Source organism: Anguilla rostrata, chromosome 12, assembly GCF_018555375.3.
Source record: "Anguilla rostrata isolate EN2019 chromosome 12, ASM1855537v3, whole genome shotgun sequence".
Classification (NCBI taxonomy): Eukaryota; Metazoa; Chordata; class Actinopteri; order Anguilliformes; family Anguillidae; genus Anguilla; species Anguilla rostrata.
The window spans coordinates 7457586-7480583 of record NC_057944.1 but is presented as its reverse complement, the minus strand read 5'-3'; the positions used below and the strand labels follow the sequence as shown (position 1 = coordinate 7480583).

Below are 22998 nucleotides of genomic sequence, written 5' to 3'. Positions count from 1 at the left end.
GTGCATTGGTGTATGGGACTGTGTCTGTGCTGTACTGTAACACACTGAGACTGTGCATTGGTGTATGGGACTGTGTCTGTGCTGTACTGTAACACACTGAGACTGTGCATTGGTGTATGGGACTGTGTCTGTGCTGTAACACACTGAGACTGTGCATTGGTGTATGGGACTGTGTCTGTGCTGTAACACACTGAGACTGTGCATTGGTGTATGGGACTGTGTCTCTGCTGTAACACACTGAGACTGTGCATTGGTGTATGGGACTGTGTCTGTGCTGTATTGTAACACACTGAGACTGTGCATTGGTGTATGGGACTGTGTCTCTGCTGTAACACACAGACTGTGCATTGGTGTATGGGACTGTGTCTCTGCTGTAACACACTGAGACTGTGCATTGGTGTATGGACGGTCTTGTTGATTCTAACACACTGAACTGTGCATTGGTGTATGGGACTGGCTTGCGTAACACACTGAGACTGTGCATTGGTGTTGTGACGTGTCAGTGCGTACTGTAACCACACTGGAGACTGTGATTGGTGTATGGGACTGCATGTCTGGCTGAACAACTGAGACTGTGCATTGGTGGTATGGACTGTGTCTGTGCTGTAACAACACTGAGACTGTGCATTGGGTATGGACTGTGTCTTGTGCTGTACTGTAACACACTGAGACTGTGCATTGGTGTATGGGACTGTGTCTGTACTGTAACACACTGAGACTGTGCGTTGGTGTATGGGACTGTGTCTGTGCTGTACTGTAACACACTGAGACTGTGCGTTGGTGTATGGGACTGTGTCTGTGCTGTAACACACAGACTGTGCATTGGTGTATGGGACTGTGTCGTGCTGTACTGTAACACACTGAGACTGTGCATTGGTGTATGGGACTGTGTCTGCTGTACTGTAACACACTGAGACTGTGCATTGGTGTTGGGACTGTGTCTGTGCTGTAACACACTGAGACTGCATTGGTGTATGGGACTGTGTCTGTACTGTAACACACTGAGACTGTGCATTGGTGTATGGGACTGTGTCTCTGCTGTAACACACTGAGACTGTGCACTGGTGTATGGGACTGTGTCTCTGCTGTACTGTAACACACTGAGACTGTGCATTGGTGTATGGGACTGTGTCTGTGCTGTACTGTAACACACTGAGACTGTGCATTGGTGTATGGGACTGTGTCTCTGCTGTAACACACTGAGACTGTGCATTGGTGTATGGGACTGTGTCTGTGCTGTACTGTAACACACTGAGACTGTGCATTGGTGTATGGGACTGTGTCTGTGCTGTAACACACAGACTGTGCATTGGTGTATGGGACTGTGTCTGTGCTGTACTGTAACACACTGAGACTGTGCATTGGTGTATGGGACTGTGTCTGTGCTGTACTGTAACACACTGAGACTGTGCATTGGTGTTTGGGACTGTGTCTGTGCTGTAACACACTGAGACTGCATTGGTGTATGGGACTGTGTCTGTGCTGTAACACACTGAGACTGTGCATTGGTGTATGGGACTGTGTCTCTGCTGTAACACACTGAGACTGTGCATTGGTGTATGGGACTGTGTCTGTGCTGTACTGTAACACACTGAGACTGTGCATTGGTGTATGGGACGTGTCTGGCTGTACTGTAACACACTGAGACTGTGCATTGGTGTATGGGACTGTGTCTGTGCTGTAACACACTGAGACTGTGCATCGGTGTATGGGACTGTGTCTGTGCTGTAACACACTGAGACTGTGCATTGGTGTATGGGACTGTGTCTCTGCTGTAACACACTGAGACTGTGCATTGGTGTATGGGACTGTGTCTGTGCTGTATTGTAACACACTGAGACTGTGCATTGGTGTATGGGACTGTGTCTCTGCTGTAACACACTGAGACTGTGCATTGGTGTATGGGACTGTGTCTGTGCTGTACTGTAACACACTGAGACTGTGCACTGGTGTATGGGACTGTGTCTCTGCTGTAACACACTGAGACTGTGCATTGGTGTATGGGACTGTGTCTGTGCTGTACTGTAACACACTGAGACTGTGCATTGGTGTATGGGACTGTGTCTCTGCTGTACTGTAACACACTGAGACTGTGCATTGGTGTATGGGACTGTGTCTCTGCTGTAACACACTGAGACTGTGCATTGGTGTATGGGACTGTGTCTGTGCTGTACTGTAACACACTGAGACTGTGCATTGGTGTATGGGACTGTGTCTCTGCTGTAACACACTGAGACTGTGCATTGGTGTATGGGACTGTGTCTGTACTGTAACACACTGAGACTGTGCATTGGTGTATGGGACTGTGTCTCTGCTGTAACACACTGAGACTGTGCATTGGTGTATGGGACTGTGTCTGTACTGTAACACACTGAGACTGTGCATTGGTGTGTGGGACTGTGTCTCTGCTGTACTGTAACACACTGAGACTGTGCATTGGTGTATGGGACTGTGTCTCTGCTGTACTGTAACACACTGAGACTGTGCACTGGTGTATGGGACTGTGTTTGTGCTGTACTGTAACACACTGAGACTGTGCATTGGTGTATGGGACTGTGTCTCTGCTGTAACACACTGAGACTGTGCATTGGTGTATGGGACTGTGTCTCTGCTGTACTGTAACACACTGAGACTGTGCATTGGTGTATGGGACTGTGTCTCTGCTGTACTGTAGCAGAGGGACAGAGCGGCGGCTGGCTGTACCGTTGGTTGCAGGAAAGGTCGTAGATGGGAGTTTTGAACTGGATGGATTTGGCCATCTCCCCTGAGCGCAGAGAGTACAGATCCACACAGCAGTACGGAAGACTGGTCCTACAGGGGACATACACACACTCATCAGAGGCAGTACTAAACACACACACACGCAGTACACACACTCTCACACACATACACACACAAACGCGCATGCACGCAGGCACACACGCAGGCACGCAGTACACACACTCTCACACACATACACACACATACACACACGCGCATGCACGCACGCACGCACACGTGCAATGATGGGAAATGCGGTTCTCAGTCCGGGAGTCATTGCAATGCACGATGAATGCCGCTACGCAGCCAGTGCTACCACAGCTGTGTCCGTTCAAAAACTTTATGTACAAGCGTACAGTCAATTACAAACGCTATAACAAATCACATTAGAATGCCGGACTGGTAACTCGCCAGGACAGAAACACTCATGAATTAATTACGATCTATCAGACTGGCCACACGCGAAAGAAACCTGGCCATTAACGAAAGAGACCGCTAGATCAAGCAGCAGCCACTGCATCAAGCACAACGTAAACAAAACTGTTCCTTCAGAGTAGAAGACAAATCATTTATACTCTCTTTGAGAACAGGCTCCATATTCCAGCTCAAACAGTACAGATGACCTCTGAATTCTGCAGAGTTCACTTGGCGCACGCACACACACAAACACATGTTTCCTGGATATCAATTACCCAGCTTTAATCACCGGTTACACTGTTATTAACCAACCATGCAGCCCACCTGCTAAATCCATATCCTCGCAGAATAGCACGCCAATAAAAATGACCGTTCTTTCAGTTTATCATCCAATGGCGTTGCAAGAACAGTCCAGCCATCACAAGGCCATTTATGGCTTTTACAGCTGGTTTTAAATGTTAATTTTAGCAGCATTTTGGTTTACGTTGGTTATTATACGTCATGTTTCATCCCCGCGCGCATCGTGATCGGGGCAACATCTGTTATTTTAACTCACCCAATCGCATGCACGTGCAGCTCCCCAGATGAAATACTTCGACAGACTTGGGCCTTTTAATTCCGTACGTTTTATTTTATTAACCTGAGCGGACCGGACGCGGAGGGAAAACCGCTTGCTTCGTGTGGCTTACCACGCGCAAAAGCACGCCTAAGGAGAACTATTAAACATTAATTTACAGGGGGGACGTCGCCACTTTCGGACGGCAGTTAATATTTTATAAGCACCCTGAAAATGACTAGACAATTACGAGGTCTGGAAACGGGAGAAATAATACAAGGTTTTCATAACGGCCGGCAGTAAATGCCAGTGACCTAGTGCGCAACAGCGCCCCTGAATCAGTCTCGCTTCCGAGATACACTGTAATAAAGTCAGCGTAATAAGTAACTTACATGACTACTTCTTTCCATATACCCTTTTTTACAACCAAAAATAAAACACATATATATATACATATATATATATATGTATATATATATGTATATATATATGAGCTTGCTAATCTTCTGCTTGCTATTTTTCTGACCAATGATTTGTTGTTAAGACCATTAAAAGCTTAATATTTTGCCATTTTGGGATTGGCCCATTTTTTTTTGCCCAGGAGTGTATATATACATATACATATCAGGTAATATGCACGGGTAAAATCTCTGGAGAAACAAGTTATTTTAAGTGTATTTTTCCCCTATAAACCACAAACCCATGAATGCCTCCATACACCAGCCATTGGCAGGTCGTCAGAAACTTCTGTAAGCATCTAAAATATTCTTCACCTTACACAAACACTGCCTGTGCCAACTGAAAACCGATAGCATTAAATTTAGTGTGTGTACATATGTAGATCCAGAAAGTGCTCTATTAAACACACTGAAATGTTAAATCCCATTTTAAAGGGTGTGTTTTCTTAGATGTATTAAAGGCATACTGAATAAAAACTACTACGTGAAATTTGCCTCTATTTACTTTTACAAACTAGTAGAGAAGGACAGGAACTACAAATACAGTAAAGCATGTAAGTAGGTCACCTCTAAAGTGTGCTGAAAATGGTTGTAATTCCTACCGGGAATAATAAACATGTAATGCTCATTCATAAGCGTTTAAAATAAAAAGGGGAGACAAAACGAGAAGCTAATTTTTGGCCAGAGATCAGTCATTGGTTGCTGTGACATATTGATTTATAACAGTTATTTCAGAGCGAGACAAAAAAACACAGATGAAAACAATTACTCTATTTTTGTAGGCAACAAGTGAGGTGGGTGGTAACTGAGACATTTTTGAAAAAAATCCTGTCACAATATTCCGCTTTTTTCCCTTCTCTCTTTATGCAGCTCTCTCCAAACCCAACCCTCGAACACACAACAAACGCTGGCCACATCAGAGGGCAGCCCGCGCCTGCGGGGCGGCTTTGATTCCGGCAGCCGCGAGCATTAGGGGCAGAGCCGTTAGGGTAAAAAGTTCAGCCGCGGCTCCGCGTCGGCAGCGCTGCCAAAAACAAAAATTCTCCCGCTCAGAGCCGACTCCTCCACGGCCTCGCCTTCTCGCCCTTCCTTTCAGGGCACACTGAAAACGCGTTAGGGATTTTTATTTTGTTTTATTCTTAGGTGTCTTTACTGTGTTCTCTACTGAACCAAGAGGACTGCCCCTATACAGCCTACTGACGGACAGCCGCTCGCGCGCTTCAACTCTTTAAACTACAGAACTGAACTAAAAAGCGGAAAGCAAACATTAATATTCATTACTTAACTGGGCCCATAGCCAACGGGCTCAAAACGTCTACTGTCACCACTGTAGCTTTAGATTTTTAATTTGCCAATTTTCTGTCCGAGTAACATAGCGTGCAACGTGCAGCGCGAATCGGGATGTGGTCTTTTTGGTAATACAGCGATCCAATCTCTGTTGCTGGAACGAAACCTATACCCTAACGTTAGCACAAATGTCATCATCTTCAAATTATTTTTCCGTCAAGAGCAGTGCCTGTAGCCTGCATCTGTCCTACGACACTAAACTGCAAATAGCGGTGATCATGCCATGGAAAATCATTTATGACACTAGTAGTTGATTACAATTCTCTATATGTACATAAAATGCTCTTGTGGAAAAACGTCATATTCCCACCAAACACGAAGAGAACGTCGAATCAATCTACTGCAGATTATAAACAGGTTTATTGAACACTGATCTGAGCAAGACCCTGTGGTTTTTCAGGCCCTCAGAGAGAGAGGGGGGGGGGGGCAGGCTCACCCTCCTGCTGTCAGAAAAAGCATCACTTTTCAAAGCTCGCAATCCATCTTCTCTGTCATACTGTGTGAGGATTCCGGATTTGGATTTAATACACTTTAGACAGGATAAACGCACATATAATGTCTGAAACGCTATTGGAAATGCAATGGAAAGCAGGGCTTAATATCACAATAGGCTTTGGCTAAGTCTCCCTAAAACTGTTTTGTTGGTGAGTTTTTATTTTACTGTAATTAATGACCGGGATTAGCGAGACGGCCAGAATCGGGATAAGGACAATTAGGGACAGCGGTACAAACAGAGCATTTGCGGTTATCAGAAGCGTAAAGCCCCTTTTTGCCCTCAGAATTACCGCTACATTATTGTCGCTGATGCTTGCAGCAATTCCCGCGCGACGCTGCCCCCCGCAGATCTCTAGCCGAAGTGGGAGACACGCACGCGGTCCGGTTTAGAGGGCGAGTTTACACATTAGGGAGGGGGCACGGGGCCGGTGGGCCGACGTTCTGAACGGGGTGGGTGGGCGGTCAGCGGGGACTAATGCAGACTCCTTATCAGTGGCACACTTCACACCCACGCTGAACAACCGCACAAGAACCGAGGTTTCGGCGCTTCAGCGTCCAATTTATTTTATTGCGAAACCGTACATGGTTGAAGCGTGGCGTCTGTGTTCTGTATGAAGGGAGAAGGTTCTATGAGGCAGCGCTGTCTGCATTCAATAAAAGAGCGCAACGTCTTCTGTTTTTTTAAAAAAAAATTTACAGTTTGCCTTCGGTGAGACAGCAGTCTTTTGCCCCCCCCCCCCGCCCCCACCCCCCACAGTCCGCGTTGACCGAGTCTGCGTAATGCGTTCCGCAGGACCACTGGCGATCCAAACTGAAATGCGTGCGGCGCTAATTGAAAGAAAAGACAGACTGCAGCGCCAGGCTGGTTCTAACACGGCGCTGATTCGGGAGGGGGAAATCGCACGGGCTCAGGCATCCTTTACTCACTTACAAGCCCTGCTGGCTCCGGTGCAAAGCATGATGGGACACATATGTACCCCGCTTTAAGGAAAATCCCCATGTCCATGCATTGTTTGGGACTTAAGGCGTAATCCTTTTCCACCGATGAGATGATGATGAGCGAGCCTGGCCGGGTTTCCGCTAACCCGCGGCTGCGTTCCGCCGTCTCTCCTTTCATTAGCAGGTTCTGTAATCTAAGTCCAGAGCTGCCGGTAGCTCGCGAGCCAAGTCCGCGCTCGCTTTTCCACCCGCGTGTCACCGCGCCATCCTTTCCGCCGGCTAACAAAAAGCCGTTATTTCAAAGTGATTACGCGCTAAACTGAAAACTGCGAGGAAGCCGCCTGACGGAAAATAAAAGACAGAAGAGAAAAAAAATATTCAAATGTGCTCCGTGGTTTCTTTCAACTCGCAAAGCTATTTGCAGAACACTGGCGCGGGAACGGGACAGGCGCCACGTTCTGCCGGAGGTTGGGGTGTCATGGTTTTTAAACGGTCGTGTTTTCTGCATTAGCGTAAATGCCAGACCAGCACAACGCCAGGCCGTCTCCAACGCCGTCTCCGTGTCAGAGTGTCTCCCGGTCACTTAGAGAGGATTTATGACCTCCTTCCCTCTCAACACTCAACAGCAGTCTTCCTGAATCTTACAAATGACATTCAAACTGAGGTTATGAGAGGGATTTCAATTATTATTTTTTTTGAAGAGTCCATTTTCATCTCAAACTGAACTTCAGGGAATGTGTTTTGATGAGTAACTTGCCCAGGCAGAAGTACTTTGCTCGTTTTTCTTCAGAGTGAATATCTTCACCAAGCAGCAGAATGAGTTCTAGCAGCTCTGGAGAAGGTCAACGCTCAGGAGACGTGCCAGAGGGGTGTGGGGGGGGGGGGGGGTGGCTTAGATATGACTTGTGTGGAGGGAAGTCTGGGGGGCAGCACAGACGATGTGTCCCTGTGCTCTGTTTGTTTACAGGACATGTGCTACTCGTCCCGTGCACCGTGCGATAGAAGCATCCCACTCACAGTTCACGGTTTAGCCACTTTCCAACGAGCGAAGGGACAGGCAGGCCCATAGACGCACGTTACTGAATCAGTTACTGTCCTGCATCGCATATATTTCAGTCTGTAAAAGCCGTTCCTCCACTTTGTGTCACTATTTGTTTCACCGCTTTTTTTAATTTATTTTTTTAAACTTCCTGTACAAGGGGAACGACAGTGGGGAGGAAGTGATGTCACTCACCCAGAGGACCCGGTTGCCTTGCACACGGCGAGGAGGGGTCTCTTGTCTGCGAAGCCGTCCATCTCCAGAGGACCTGCAGGGGAGGGGGGTCATGGAGGGGGTGTGGGGGGGGAAACAAAGAAGCACTTTCACCAACCATGAGAATTAGAAGCAGCCTGTCCACCCACTCATCTCACTGCAACTAGCTGTTCCCACAGCAGGAAGTCTGCTGATCACATTACAGCTGCTGCTCTGCAGTCGAATAACGGCCTGAAACCGTTTCTCCAGCCAAACGAAACGAAACGAAACGAAACGAAACGAAACAAAAAGGGAGTTTGCTTCCCGTCAACACAAAGCTAGCGCTCCCCAAAACACCAAGAAAACCAAGGCTGGGGCTCCCCACAGAGGCACAAAACACAGCACCCCAGTTTCCCCAACACAAGGGGGGAGAGAGGAGCCCCCCCCCCAAAAAAAGAGAACATTCTGGAGGAGAGGAGGAGGCCGTGTAATTCCGTACATTTGAGGAAAGGAGTCTGATAGAGGAACGTCTGGCGCATACGTGATGCATTATACGGACAGATCACTCAAAATGGTCGATTTGGGGAATAAAGGGTGCAGACTGACAAAGATGCTGTGGAACTACCCCCTATATGAGGTGGGCGTTCAGCTGACGGGACCAAGAGAGGAGTGAGCCGGAGGAGTACCACCCCCCCTCCCACCACCCCACCACCCCACCCCCATCCCCCCCCCCCCCCCGCACCCCCCAGGCCCCGTGGCGTGAGAGCGAATCCACTGCTCCCAAACCCCTGAACGCTTTAAAAAGGTTTCCCTCTCCAGCGCTGTCACCAGTCATGATATTACATTACACAAACCCGCTCCAAGTCACAATATTACATTAGAGAAGCTCCCGCTGCTCATGATATTACATCACAGAATTCGCCACAAGTCCTGATATGACACTACACGAGTTGCAATCTGATATCGCGGAATTAGTTTCAGATGTTACATCACATCTTTCATGTGGGATAACTGCGGCGGCACGAACTGCAGACTTTCATTAAGCGTTTGCTGCTCTAACTTGCTCTTTTCCGCACACGCAGGGAAAAAATTTGATTTGAATACGAATGTAATCCGTAACTGCCTTCCTTTTTACTTACTTTCGCGTGTGTGTGCGTGCGTGTGTGTGTGTGGTGTATATGTGTGTGTGAGTGTGCGTGCGCGCATGTGTGTGTGTATGTGTGTGTGTGTGCATGTCTGCAAGTGTGAGTGTGCGTGTGTGTGCATGTGTGTATATGTGCGTGTGTGTGTGTGAGTGCGCGTGTGTGTGTGTATGTGCGTGCATGTGCGTGTGTGTCAGCATTATAATGCGCTATTTAAAAAATGTCCTGAGAGATATTGTAAGTGCACTGCACAGGTTTAACAGGAAGAGTCTCAAATTTAGCTCAGGTCCCGACCTTAGTCCGATAGGATCGACTTTGGGTCACATGACTTCCGTCAGAGCTTGCCCGTCAACCAGCGGCGTTACCCCCGACGACAGACCAGAAAACTGCGATCTGACCCCCCCCCTCCTGCCCTCCCTCCCTCTGTTTCTCGTGGACAGGAACTCCGGACTTGCTAAAAACCCCACACCTACATTCAGCGCTTTCCAAATCCGCTCACGCAGGGGCCCCACCCCCCCCCCCCACCGGTTCCCCGCATAGCGGCGCGGCGCTGTCCTGTGCGGCCCCCGGGTCCCCTCTGCCCTCCCCCTGGCCCCGGCGGGACGATCGCTCTGATTCTGCAAAAGGGGGGGGGGGGGGCAGAGGGAGCGCTGCTGGGCTCCTGCTCCTGTGTCTGCTGCTGCTTCTGATCCCGGCCCTTCAGCTCTGATCTCGTTCCCGGCTCGGCTCAATGCCGCCGTTGTGCTGCTCCGCGGGGCAGAGGAGCACAGAGGACAAGAGGAGGGGAGGGGAACGCACAGCCCTGCTGACGCCGCGCGCGCTCGCGGATATTCAGCTCCTCAGCTCCGCCTGTAGCGCGTAGCGCAGCGGGCCGCAGGTGCCCTGGGGAGGTCTGCTGTGGCGGGATGCCTGTATGCCCTGCTGCAGGGGGGTGCTTGTATGCCCTGCTGCAGGGGGATGCTTGTATGCCCTGCTGCAGGGGGATGCTTGTATGCCCTGCTGCAGGGGGGTGCTTGTATGCCCTGCTGCAGGGGGGTGCTTGTATGCCCTGCTGCAGGGGGATGCTTGTATGCCCTGCTGCAGGGGGGTGCTTGTATGCCCTGCTGCAGGGGGGGTGCTTGTATGCCCTGCTGCAGGGGGATGCTTGTTTGCCCTGCTGCAGGGGGGTGCTTGTATGCCCTGCTGCAGGGGGGTGCTTGTATGCCCTGCTGCAGGGGGGTGCTTGTTTGCCCTGCTGCAGGGGGGTGCTTGTATGCCCTGCTGCAGGGGGGTGCTTGTATGCCCTGCTGCAGGGGAGATGCTTGTATGCCCTGCTGCAGGGGGATGCTTGTATGCCCTGCTGCAGGGGGTGCTTGTATGCCCTGCTGCAGGGGGATGCTTGTATGCCCTGCTGCAGGGGGCAGGGGGATGCTCGTACGCCCTGCTGCAGGAGGTGCTTGTTTGCCCTGCTGCAGGGGGGTGCTTGTTTGCCCTGCTGCAGGGGGGGTGCTTGTATGCCCTGCTGCAGGGGGGTGCTTGTATGCCCTGCTGCAGGGGGATGCTTGTATGCCCTGCTGCAGGGGGATGCTTGTATGCCCTGCTGCAGGGGGATGCTTGTATGCCCTGCTGCAGGGGGATGCTTGTATGCCCTGCTGCAGGGGGATGCTTGTACGCCCTGCTGCAGGGGGATGCTTGTACGCCCTGCTGCAGGGGGGTGCTTGTACGCCCTGCTACAGGGGGGTGCTTGTTTGCCCTGCTGCAGGGGGGTGCTTGTATGCCCTGCTGCAGGGGGGTGCTTGTATGCCCTGCAGCAGGGGGGATGCTTGTATGCCCTGCTGCAGGGGGATGCTTGTATGCCCTGCTGCAGGGGGTGCTTGTATGCCCTGCTGCAGGGGGATGCTTGTATGCCCTGCTGCAGGGGATGCTTGTATGCCCTGCTGCAGGGGGATGCTTGTACGCCCTGCTGCAGGGGGATGCTTGTACGCCCTGCTGCAGGGGGATGCTTGTACGCCCTGCTGCAGGGGGATGCTTGTACGCCCTGCTGCAGGGGGGTGCTTGTACGCCCTGCTGCAGGGGATGCTTGTATGCCCTGCTGCAGGGGGATGCTTGTATGCCCTGCTGCAGGGGATGCTTGTATGCCCTGCTGCAGGGGGGATGCTTGTATGCCCTGCTGCAGGGGGGTGCTTGTATGCCCTGCTGCAGGGGGGATGCTTGTATGCCCTGCTGCAGGGGGGATGCTTGTATGCCCTGCTGCAGGGGGGATGCTTGTATGCCCTGCTGCAGGGGGGTGCTTGTATGCCCTGCTGCAGGGGGATGCTTGTATGCCCTGCTGCAGGGGATGTTTGTATGCCCTGCTGCAGGAGGGTGCTTGTATGCCCTGCTGCAGGGGGGTGCTTGTATGCCCTGCTGCAGGGGGGTGCTTGTATGCCCTGCTGCAGGGGGCAGGGGGATGCTTGTATGCCCTGCTGCAGGGGGGATGCTTGTATGCCCTGCTGCAGGGGGGATGCTTGTATGCCCTGCTGCAGGGGGATGCTTGTACGCCCTGCTGCAGGGGGATGCTTGTATGCCCTGCTGCAGGGGGGCGCTTGTATGCCCTGCTACAGAAGGATGCTTGTATGCCCTGCTGCAGGGGGGCGCTTGTATGCCCTGCTGCAGGGGGGTGCTTGTATGCCCTGCTGCAGGGGGATGCTTGTATGCCCTGCTGCAGGGGGATGCTTGTATGCCCTGCTGCAGGGGGCAGGGGGTGCCTGTATGCCCTGCTGCAGGGGGGACGCTTGTATGCCCTGCTGCAGGGGGACGCTTGTATGCCCTGCTGCAGGGGGATGCTTGTATGCCCTGCTGCAGGGGGATGCTTGTATGCCCTGCTGCAGGGGGATGCTTGTATGCCCTGCTGCAGGGGGATGCTTGTATGCCCTGCTGCAGGGGGGTGCTTGTATGCCCTGCTGCAGGGGGCAGGGGATGCTTGTATGCCCTGCTGCAGGGGGGTGCTTGTATGCCCTGCTGCAGGGGGATGCTTGCTTGGCGTGTTCCTGCAGTAATCTCACAGGCCTGACTAAGATGAGCACAAGACCAACAGGGCTCTGGCAGCTCAAACAGAGGACCTTTCATTGCACAGGAGAACAAAAAACAGCTAAACAAAACTGAAACCCGCTGTGTTTCATTAAACAAGGGAGGCTGCTTCTGAGTCTTTCCAACGCATTACAGTGAGTAGAAGAGAGCGTACGAGTGAGAGCGAGCATGTGTGTGTGTGTGCATGTGTGTAAGGACGTGTGTGCGTCTGTGTGTGTTGTGTGAGGATGTGTGTGTGTGTGTGTGTGTGCCTGTGTGTGTGTGCATGTACAGAATCTCTCACAGCACAGCTGATTCAGTCTCTCCCTTATTGCCCTTAGTGCACCTGATTATAAGGGCACTGCAGAATGAAAGGGTCGAGAAATACTCACTGATGTGTGGCGCAGGCAGGACTCTGGCCGCCCGTATTGGGCCCTGACGCACTGAGAACAGCTCCTGCGCCTCTCCACTGAGCTGTGGACACATAGAAACACATCATCACAAAGAAACACAAGCGCATCATCAGGGAGAGACACCAATGCATCATCACAAAGAAACACAAGCGCATCATCAAAGAGAGACACAAGCGCATCATCACAGAGAGACACAAATGCATCATCACAGAGAGACACAAACGCATCATCACAGAGAGACACAAATGCATCATCAAAGAGAGACACAAGCGCATCATCACAGAGAGACACAAACGCATCATCAGGGAGCGACACAAGTGCACCATCAGAGAGCGACACAAGTGCATCATCACAGAGACACACAAGCGCATCATCAGAGAGAGACACCGATGCATCATCACAGAGAGACGCAGCCTCGCATAACAGTCACATTACACCCACAGCTCTGTAGACACAGTGTGCCAGCAGAGCAGCAATGCTAACAGCCTACAGACAGAGAGAGACGCCGGCAGGAAGCGGCCGCAGCTTCCCGAGCTCCTATTGGTGGCCCGTCACAGCCCACAGGTCCTCAGCTCAGAACCTCCAGAGTGATAAAAAGCCACGAAGGATGACTCCGAAAGAGCGTAAAGTACATAAACCCCCCCCCCCGCCATCATACCACAGAGAGAAATGGGGTCAGGGAACCAGGCCAGAGGTTAGGCAGCAGCGTACATCCCCAAATCACTCCGAGGAGTTTACTACATTACATTACATTACATTACAGGCATTTAGCAGACGCTCTTATCCAGAGCGACTTACACAACTTTTTACATAGCATTTTACATTATATCCATTTATACAGCTGGATATATACTGAAGCAATGCCGGTTAAGTACCTTGCTCAAGGGTACAACGGCAGTGTCCTTACCCGGGAATCGAACCTGCGACCTTTCGGTTACAAGCCCAGTTCCTTACCCACTGTGCTACACTCCGTCCTGTGTACGGTACCACGCAGAACGCGCTGCGTGCCAAGTGTTAAGGAACTGAACATTATCTGTGCGTACAACAGAAAAACAAAAACGCATTTCACACTCACAGCAGTGCCTGGGGGGGGGTACACACGGGGATCCCAAAGTCCTAAATAAAAGGGTTTAAATATTAAAGAGGCGCCGGGTGACCCCATCCTGTCATTTTGGGCCATTAGGAAGAGGCTGCTGGGGAGGGAGGGGGGGGAGGGGGGTGAAGCATTTTAAGGGCCTGAGCATGACCTGAGCCCTTGGGACCGTTTCTCTCTCCCTCTCCATTTCCTGTTGGAAGTCACGAGGGAGGGGGGAGCGCTCGGCCACAGGAAGTCCCAGAACACGCCCAAAAAAAGTCACGACTGGACACTGTTCTGCACACTGGTGTACAGGTGGGAATGCATCACCAGGTAAGGTGAAGCATACAGCAGGCTAGAAGCCAGATTTAAATACAGCAGCCATTGGGTCTGTCAATGAGCCAATAAGAATATAGGACTGTACAATGCATGCTGGGATGTTCACTCCTCCCGCTTTTTGGAACATGGCTTCACAGGTTCACTAGTTAAGTCTGCATCACCACACGCTCCAGATGCTTTTCATGCAAGGAAGTGGCTGAAAGTGGGGGGGGGGGCAAAGACGGATCTTGATGGCACTGTGAGAAAAACAACCCGACCCAACTGCGGTGGACAGCCTGCGACCGCGCGGTACAGACCCAGCCGCGCAGTACAGACCCAGCCGCGCAGTACAGACCCAGCCGTGCGGTAAAAGCCCCCGTCGGGAGGGAGCATGCAGACACTCCGAGTGCCTCTTCAGGCCGGCTCCAGCCCCGTCTCGCCACACATGCATTATTCAGGGGCAGCCGTGTGTGTAAAACGCAGGCCGCGCTCGCGCTTCCTGTTTAAACAGCGTCCAGCGCTGCCCCCAGAGGCCCGGAGGCCCGCGGGCCCAGCCAGCGCTCCCATACACTCTGCACACGCGTAATGCTCCCAGCGCTCCCATACACTCTGCACACGCGTAACGCTGCCAGCGCTCCCATACACTCTGCACACGCGTAATGCTGCCAGCGCTGCCATACACCCTGCACACGCGTAATGCTGCCAGCGCTCCCATACACTCTGCACACGCGTAATGCAGCCAGCGCTCCCATACACTCTGCACACCGTAATGCCTGCCAGCGCCCCATACACTTGCACACGCGTAATGCTGCCAGCGCTCCCATACACTCTGCACACGCGTAATGCTGCCAGCGCTCCCATACACTCTGCACACGCGTAATGCTGCCAGCGCTCCCATACACTCTGCACACGCGTAATGCTGCCAGCGCTCCCATACACTCTGCACACGCGTAATGCTGCCAGCGTTGCCATACACTCCGCACGTGCGTAATGCTGCCAGCGCTCCCATACACTCCGCACACGCGTAATGCTGCCAGCGCTCCCATACACTCTGCACACGCGTAATGCTGCCAGTGCTCCCATACACTCTGCACACGCGTAATGCTGCCAGCGCTCCCATACACTCTGCACACGCGTAATGCTGCCAGGCTCCCATACACTCTGCACACGCGTAATGCTGCCAGCGCTCCCATACACTCTGCACACGCGTAATGCTGCCAGCGCTCCCATACACTCTGCACATGCGTAATGCTGCCAGCGCTCCCATACACTCTGCACACGCGTAATGCTGCCAGCGCGGCAGGAAGACCACTGCGCTGGGGCCGCCATGCCCACGTTAAGGCCACTGTGACTGCGTTAAGGCCACTGCGTCTGCGTTAAGGCCAATGTGTCTGCGTTAAGGTCACTGCGTCTGTGTTAAGGCAACCGTCTCTGTGTTAAGGCCACTGTGACTGCATTAAGGCCACTGTGTCTGTGTTAAGGTCAATGGGCCTGCGTTAAGACTACTGTGTCTGTGTTAAGGCCACTGCGTCTGTGTTAAGGCAACTGTCTCTGTGTTAAGGCCACTGTGTCTGTGTTAAGGAAAGTGCTCGTTAAGCTACTGTGTCTTGTTAAGGCCAGGCTGTGTTAAGACTCTGTGTCTGGTGCCGCCTGCGCTGTTAAGGCCACTGTGTCTGTGTTAAGGCCACTGTGTCTGCGTTCAGGCAGCTGTTTCTGCGTTAAGGCAGCTGTGTCTGTGTTAAGGCCGCTGTGTCTGTGTTAAGGCCGCTGTGTCTGTGTTAAGGCCCCTGTGTCAGTGTTAAGGCCACTGTGTCTGTGTTAAGGCCACTGTGTCAGTGTTAAGGCCACTGTGTGTGTTAAGTCCACTGTGTCTGTGTTAAGGGTCCTTTACTGAAACGGGCTTTTGTTCCACAGACTCCCGTTTCCCCACGCTCCGCTGCATTACAGAGAGTGACGCGTCGTCGCACCGCGGCCCATAATCCACCTGTTCTAAGCGCGTAAGCGCATCCGCGGACGATCGCCTCCTCAAAGTGGCGGATTAAAGCCGCCGTTTCCTGCAGAAGTGCTCGGGGCAGACTTTACAGCCGCGGCGGGGCGGATTACAGGGGCCATAAAACAAAGCGGGCGGATCAGGGGGGAGACACAATTAAGCGGAGAGCAGGAACGACGGCGTTTACGGCGGCTAATGCCCCTGCTGGCGGGCATCACCGCTCCGCCCACGCCCTAACCAAGCGTCTCCATTATCGGCTATCAGACTAATGCGCTAAATCGTTTTTTGCCGTTTGTTTTTTTTTTTCCGTCATTTTTTTTCGTGATTCCAGAATGTATGCTGCCCCGTTTGGAACTGAGCGACAGAGCGACAGCAACCCGGAGACACTCTCACACAAATTAAAAACACGACAACCAACCGCCGTTATCGGGATTCTTGGAAAATATGATTAAAGAAAAAGCATTACTGTGGTATTAGACGGCCCCTTTAAGCCTTTTCTTTTCCAACTGCCGTATTTATCCATGGGGTCCATGAGCTGCTCCACGCCAGTCCCTGCCAATCCCTGAGACCTGCAGAGCAGCTCCCACTCTCACCTGAGATCTACGCCTCATCTACCAGCCCACCCTGCTCCTGGACTCACTGCCCCAACTACCAGCCCCACCTGCCTGGAGATCTACTGCCCCAATCTACCGCCCCACCCTACCCTGGAGATCTACTGCCCCAATCTACCACCCCCTGCTCTGGAGATCTACTGCCCCAATCTACCAGCCCCACCCTGCTCCTGGAATCTACTGCCCCAATCTACCAGACCCACCCTGCTCCTGGAGATCTACTGTCCCAATCACCGCCCACCCTGCTCTGGAGATCTACTGCCCCAATCTACCAGCTCACCTGCTCTGGAGATCTACTGCCCCAATCTACCAGCCCACCCTGCTCTGGAGATCTACTGCCCCAATCTACCAGCCCCACCCTGCTCCTGGAGATCTACTGCCCCAATCTACCAGACCCACCCTGCTCCTGGAGATCTACTGCCCCAATCTACCAGCCCCACCCTGCTCCTGGAGATCTACTGCCCCAATCTACCAGCCCCACCCTGCTCCTGGAGATCTACTGCCCCAATCTACCAGCCCCACCCTGCTCCTGGAGATCTACTGCCCCAATCTACCAGCCCCACCCTGCTCCTGGAGATCTACTGCCCCAATCTACCAGCCCCACCCTGCTCCTGGAGATCTACTGCCCCAATCTACCAGCCCCACCCTGCTCCTGGAGATCTACTGCCCCAATCTACCAGCCCCACCCTGCTCCTGGAGATCTACTGCCCCAATCTACCAGCCCCACCCTGCCCTGGAGATCTACTGCCCCAATCTACCAGCCCCACCTGCTCCTGGAGATCTACTGCCCCAATCTACCAGCCCCACCCTGCTCCTGGAGATCTACTGCCCCAATCTACCAGCCCCACCCTGCTCCTGGAGATCTGTGGCTGGGCGTGAAGGCTGCCCTCTACAGCACTGGAGGAGCATGCACAGCCCGATATGAACAATCTGAACGATGAATATGACAGATCCATATTCTGCCATTTCCTGGATCCCATGGCAATGTGCAGCCGTGGTGTGTTACGTTTCAGGCTCAGCTCACCCACAGTAACGCCTCTATGTGCATTTTCCCATCACCCTCAGATGAACAGGCCGCTGGTGTTTATGAACAGGCATCATGCCAGTGAGATCCAGGCTGACTGCAGCAGATTCTCACAATAACAGGCACCTTACAGACAGTTTGAGTCAGCGTGACATCCACTAACTCTCACACGCACACACAACACACACGCACACAGATTCTCCCATCTCTTCTGGGCCAGCTTTGCTCACTCAGACAGCACAGCCAGACGCTTCCACACAAGGCCCCATTAAGGAGGGTGTCCGCTCCACAGCCTGACAGGAAAGCGTCAGCAGCACTCAGACACGAACCCGCCGCCGCCGCGCACACACACGCAAGCCCAGCTGCTCACGGACGCCGGTCCACCCGTTCACTCGCACGCTGGTGTAATACCCGCAGTACCCTTAACTGTCCACTAGGTGGCAGCAGAGCTCCACCGCATCAGTCGCAGGCCCTGAGCCAGGGGTGCCAGACTTCAGACCTGGAGGCCCGCAGTGCCAGGTGGTTTTCAGTGTGCTTCGCTACGACTGATTAATTTTAACTCAAGGACAGGCTTGAGCCCACATACCTTGTTCTCAAGGACTTAATTAGCAGCTGATTGAAAGGAAACCACAAATACCTGCAGACGCTGTGCCCCCCCCCCCGCCATTAATGGAGTTCGCCCCCTCCCACCCTCCCCCTGTGCTAAGCTGCCTGTTCTTGTTCCAGCTTTTAAACAGTAACCAGGGAACTTTCCGGAAAAACAAACCCCCAGCAGGACCCAGAGTTACAGGGCCGAGGTGTCTGTGGGAAGCTCCTAACCTCGAGGGGAAATGGCGTCAGGGGGGTCACATGACCGCGGCGATGCTTCTGGCTCCCTCCGGCCGCTCGATGAGAGGGCGCGGAAGCGCTGAAGACTAAAATAGTGGCGCGCCTGTCACCTCCGCGAGCCTCCGTACATCATGTGGTCCGCCGCGTCTCATTTTCGACGCGCCGCCTGTAATTGTGGCTCTTCAGAAGCCTGCAGGCATCAGGAGCGCCATCCGGCCCGTCGCCGCCGCCATCCCGCCATCTCACAAACTTCTGAGGACCGAGCGCTCGAGGAGATCCCGCTCACAAGCCCAAGACTCTATCAGCTGCCCAGAGACCGAACTGCTCACTTTTTCCCACTGCACTGCAGGATTCCAGTTCTGTACCAATTCCTGGCCTTTGGCGACATCTTGTGGACGACGGTAGAACTGCAGCTCACACCAGACGCGCAGATCTTCAACCTGGCGGTTTCCTCATGCCCCAGTTAAACTGTCTCAATGACCCCGCCTGACCTGCCTCAGCTGATGTGTGGGCGGCTTCATAAAGCACCCTCTGTCACACTCATAAACACGCAGACAGTCTCACGCACACACGCACACACAGCTGATCAGATGACCCACGTTGCTCTGTCATCATTAAAAGAGCTGGCCAATTTTCAGCAACATGTTTGTGTTTACTGAGCTACTTATTTCCCAGTTGCTATTAAACCAGGCATATCAATATATACATATATATAAATCTATATATATATATATATATAATATATAATTATACATACAGTACAGGCCAAAAGTATTAGGCCACCTGTGTTTTTTTTGGTTTTTGTTTTTTAAACCTTAGGCAGAAACGCATTCAGTTAATACCCCTGCACTTATTGAATAACAAACCAAAGTATAAACAAAAAGATAATTTTTTACTTAAGATCAAGAGGCAGTACACAAATAGCCCAGCAGACGGTAGTTGCTGCCTCACTGCAGAAATCTTAAGCTTCTTTGCAAGTTCTCACTGCGAATAACTTTCTTGCTACAATGGTTTTTTTTTTTTTAAACTACAAGTGAGCTAATACTTTTGGACTGCACTACATATATATACATACTCATATACTATACGATATAGACACACACACACAGGAGCAGTTCACCATGTTAACTAACTCCACTGATAATGAAAAACAGCCCAGTGCTACTGCCATCACTAACAGCAGGGGGCGCCATTTTCCTTGAGCTGAGAAGTGACCGGTATACAGATAAACGCATGTAGACAGAGGGGGAAAAGAAGAGAGAGGGAGAGTCAAAGATGGTGGTGTACTTACAGATATGCTCCAGATCTGCATCCCGTCCGTGTAGCCAATCATGAGGCAGAGGGGAGGGCCAGAACCGCCACCGTGGCACTCCAGGAACTCCGGGGAGCGGCACACATCTGCGCACACACAACACCAGCCGATCAGGTTCAATCTACAGGTTTACGCTCTGTGCTCAGCCAATCAGGAGCAGAGCCTCAGCCGCTCTGTAGGTTTACACTGTGCGCTCAGCCAATCAGGAGCAGAGCCTCAGCCGCTCTGTAGGTTTACACTGTGCGCTCAGCCAATCAGGAGCAGAGCCTCAGTCGCTCTGCAGGTTTACGCCCTGCGCTCAGCCAATCAGGAGCAGAGCCTCAGTGGCTCTGCAGGTTTACGCTCTGTGCTCAGCCAATCAGGAGCAGAGCCTCAGCCGCTCTGTAGGTTTACACTCTGTGTTCAGCCAATCAGGAGCAGAGCCTCAGTGGCTCTGCAGGTTTATGCTCTGTGCTCAGCCAATCAGGAGCAGAGAGAATCCCACAGAGCAGTCTGTGCAGCAGCACTGTGCCGTGGTCTGCTTTGGGACCTTTATATTCCTGTTAACAGCTTTTCTCTCCCACTCAAGCCAATACGCCCAAATGCTACTTGCTATGCATGTGGGTAAGCATTTTCACACACTGAAGGTGGCTCACCAACACTCACAGAGAAAATGCAGTGTAACCCAATAAACATAATATGGGTGTCAAACTCCAGTCCTGGAGGAGCAGAGTGTCTGCTGGTTTTGGATGCATTTCAGCCCAAATGATTAATTTAAAGCAACTGATTGGGTAATGAGCCCACACACCTTTTTCTCAAGGCCTTAATTGGCTGCTGATTGAAAGGAAACCACAAATTTCTACAGACACCATGGCCCTCCAGGACTTGAGTTCGACACCCCAAGATAATACCACTTCTCTTACAGCTCTGTACTATAGTACACAATTTGTTGCAGATCTGAACTATAGTAGTGAAACTATTGGAGCTCTATGGGATAGTACTAAATCTCTCACAGCTCTGTACTACAGGACTAAATCTCCTTGCACCGTACTATAGTACTGAATCTCTCACAGATTTGTACAGTAGTAATGAATTTCTTACAACCCTGTAGTGTAGTACTGAATCTCTCAGAGCTCTGTACTTTAATACTGAATCTCTTACAGCTCTGTAGTACAGTACTAAGGAATGACTGCATCACATGAACCTCAGTAAGTGATGAGACCATGCACTGAATATAACTAGGAGAGAACATCTTGGGACACCTCTGCTCACCATTAATGTCCGCTTTCTCAAACCGAACCCAGATCACCTTCTCCTTCTCATCTGTTGGAGGTCCACCACTGTAGGCCTGGAGGTGAAGGAATGGGAGGAGGAGGAGGAGGAGAAAGGAGGAGAAGGAGGTCAGTGAGCTGTAGCAGAGAGATGTTACAGTGGCACGGGCGTGTTTGGGGAGCTCTTACCTGTGGGACCACGTCCTGCAGGAAGGTCACCACGCTCTCCATGTAGGACTGCTCCCTGAAAAACAGCACCCCTGCCCCAGTCACTCACTCAGCGTCCACAACCCCCTCGTCAAAAACACACTCCCTGTCTGCTCTAAGTCCCTGTCTGGAGCCTGTGTTTGTGAACACACAGGAGAGAGTTAGCTATGGAGCCTGTGTTTGTGAACACACAGGAGAGAGTTAGCTATGGAGCCTGTGTTTGTGAACACACAGGAGACAGTTAGCTACGGAGCCTGTGTTTGTGAACACACAGGAGAGAGTTAGCTTTGGAGCCTGTGTGTTTGTGAACACACAGGAGAGAGTTAGCTATGGAGCCTGTGTTTGTGAACACACAGGAGAGAGTTAGCTACGGAGCCTGTGTTTGTGAACACACAGGAGAGAGTTAGCTACGGAGACTGTGTTTGTGAACACACAGGAGAGAGTTAGCTACGGAGACTGTGTTTGTGAACACACAGGAGAGAGTTAGCTATGGAGCCTGTGTTTGTGAACACACAGGAGAGAGTTAGCTACGGAGACTGTGTTTGTGAACACACAGGAGAGAGTTAGCTATGGAGCCTGTGTTTGTGAACACACAGGAGAGAGTTAGCTATGGAGCCTGTGTTTGTGAACACACAGGAGAGAGTTAGCTATGGAGCCTGTGTTTGTGAACACACAGGAGAGAGTTAGCTATGGAGCCTGTGTTTGTGAACACACAGGAGAGAGTTAGCTATGGAGCCTGTGTTTGTGAACACACAGGAGAGAGTTAGCTATGAGCTGTGTTTGTGAACACACAGGAGAGAGTTAGCTATGGAGCCTGTGTTTGTGAACACACAGGAGAGAGTTAGCTATGGAGCCTGTGTTTGTGAACACACAGGAGAGAGTTAGCTATGGAGCCTGTGTTTGTGAACACACAGGTGAGAGTTAGCTTTGGAGCCTGTGTTTGTGGACACACAGGTGAGAGTTAGCTTTGGAGCCTGTGTTTGTGAACACACAGGAGAGAGTTAGCTATGGAGCCTGTGTTTGTGAACACACAGGAGAGAGTTAGCTATGGAGCCTGTGTTTGTGAACACACAGGAGAGAGTTAGCTATGGAGCCTGTGTTTGTGAACACACGGGAGAGAGTTAGCTATGGAGCCTGTGTTTGTGAACACACAGGAGAGAGTTAGCTATAGAGTCTGTGTTTGTGGACACACAGGAGAGAGTTAGCTATGGAGCCTGTGTTTGTGGACACACAGGAGAGAGTTAGCTTTGGAGCCAGTGTTTGTGGACACACAGGAGAGAGTTAGCTATGGAGCCTGTGTTTGTGAACACATGAAGCAGGAAAGCTAGCTTTGGAGCCTGTGTTTGTAAAAACATGAACCAGTAAAGAGCTTAAAGCTGTCGGGGGAGATGGCCAAAAGGAAAAGCAGAGCGCACGGAAAAATAGACTGCTTCCAAACAGGGGCAGTGCCAATTCCATTTCAGTTTAGTCAATTCCGGAAATCAACTGAAATTCAATTCTTGAGTTGGAAAAATGTCCAAGCGTTTCTACTGGGATTTTTTCACTTCATTTCCAGTTCACTGAATTTCAGTTCATTTCCTGGATTAAATTGAAATGAA

General features: G+C 51.7%; 1 protein-coding gene across 10 annotated transcripts in view; it reads right to left on the bottom strand.

Annotated features, from left to right (window-relative positions):
• The window catches only part of LOC135235652 (BCAS3 microtubule associated cell migration factor-like), a 170077-nt gene that overhangs the window by 145465 nt on the left and 1614 nt on the right, over positions 1–22998 (bottom strand). For all 10 annotated transcript variants that reach the window (XM_064301346.1, XM_064301348.1, XM_064301349.1 and 7 more), the window contains exons 3-8: positions 21383–21437; positions 21195–21270; positions 19923–20029; positions 12765–12846; positions 8207–8279; positions 2704–2811 (exon numbers count right to left, since the gene is read on the bottom strand). In XM_064301346.1, the coding sequence (XP_064157416.1) occupies positions 2704–2811; positions 8207–8279; positions 12765–12846; positions 19923–20029; positions 21195–21270; positions 21383–21437 (501 nt within the window). The remainder of the gene's footprint in view (positions 1–2703; positions 2812–8206; positions 8280–12764; positions 12847–19922; positions 20030–21194; positions 21271–21382; positions 21438–22998) is intronic.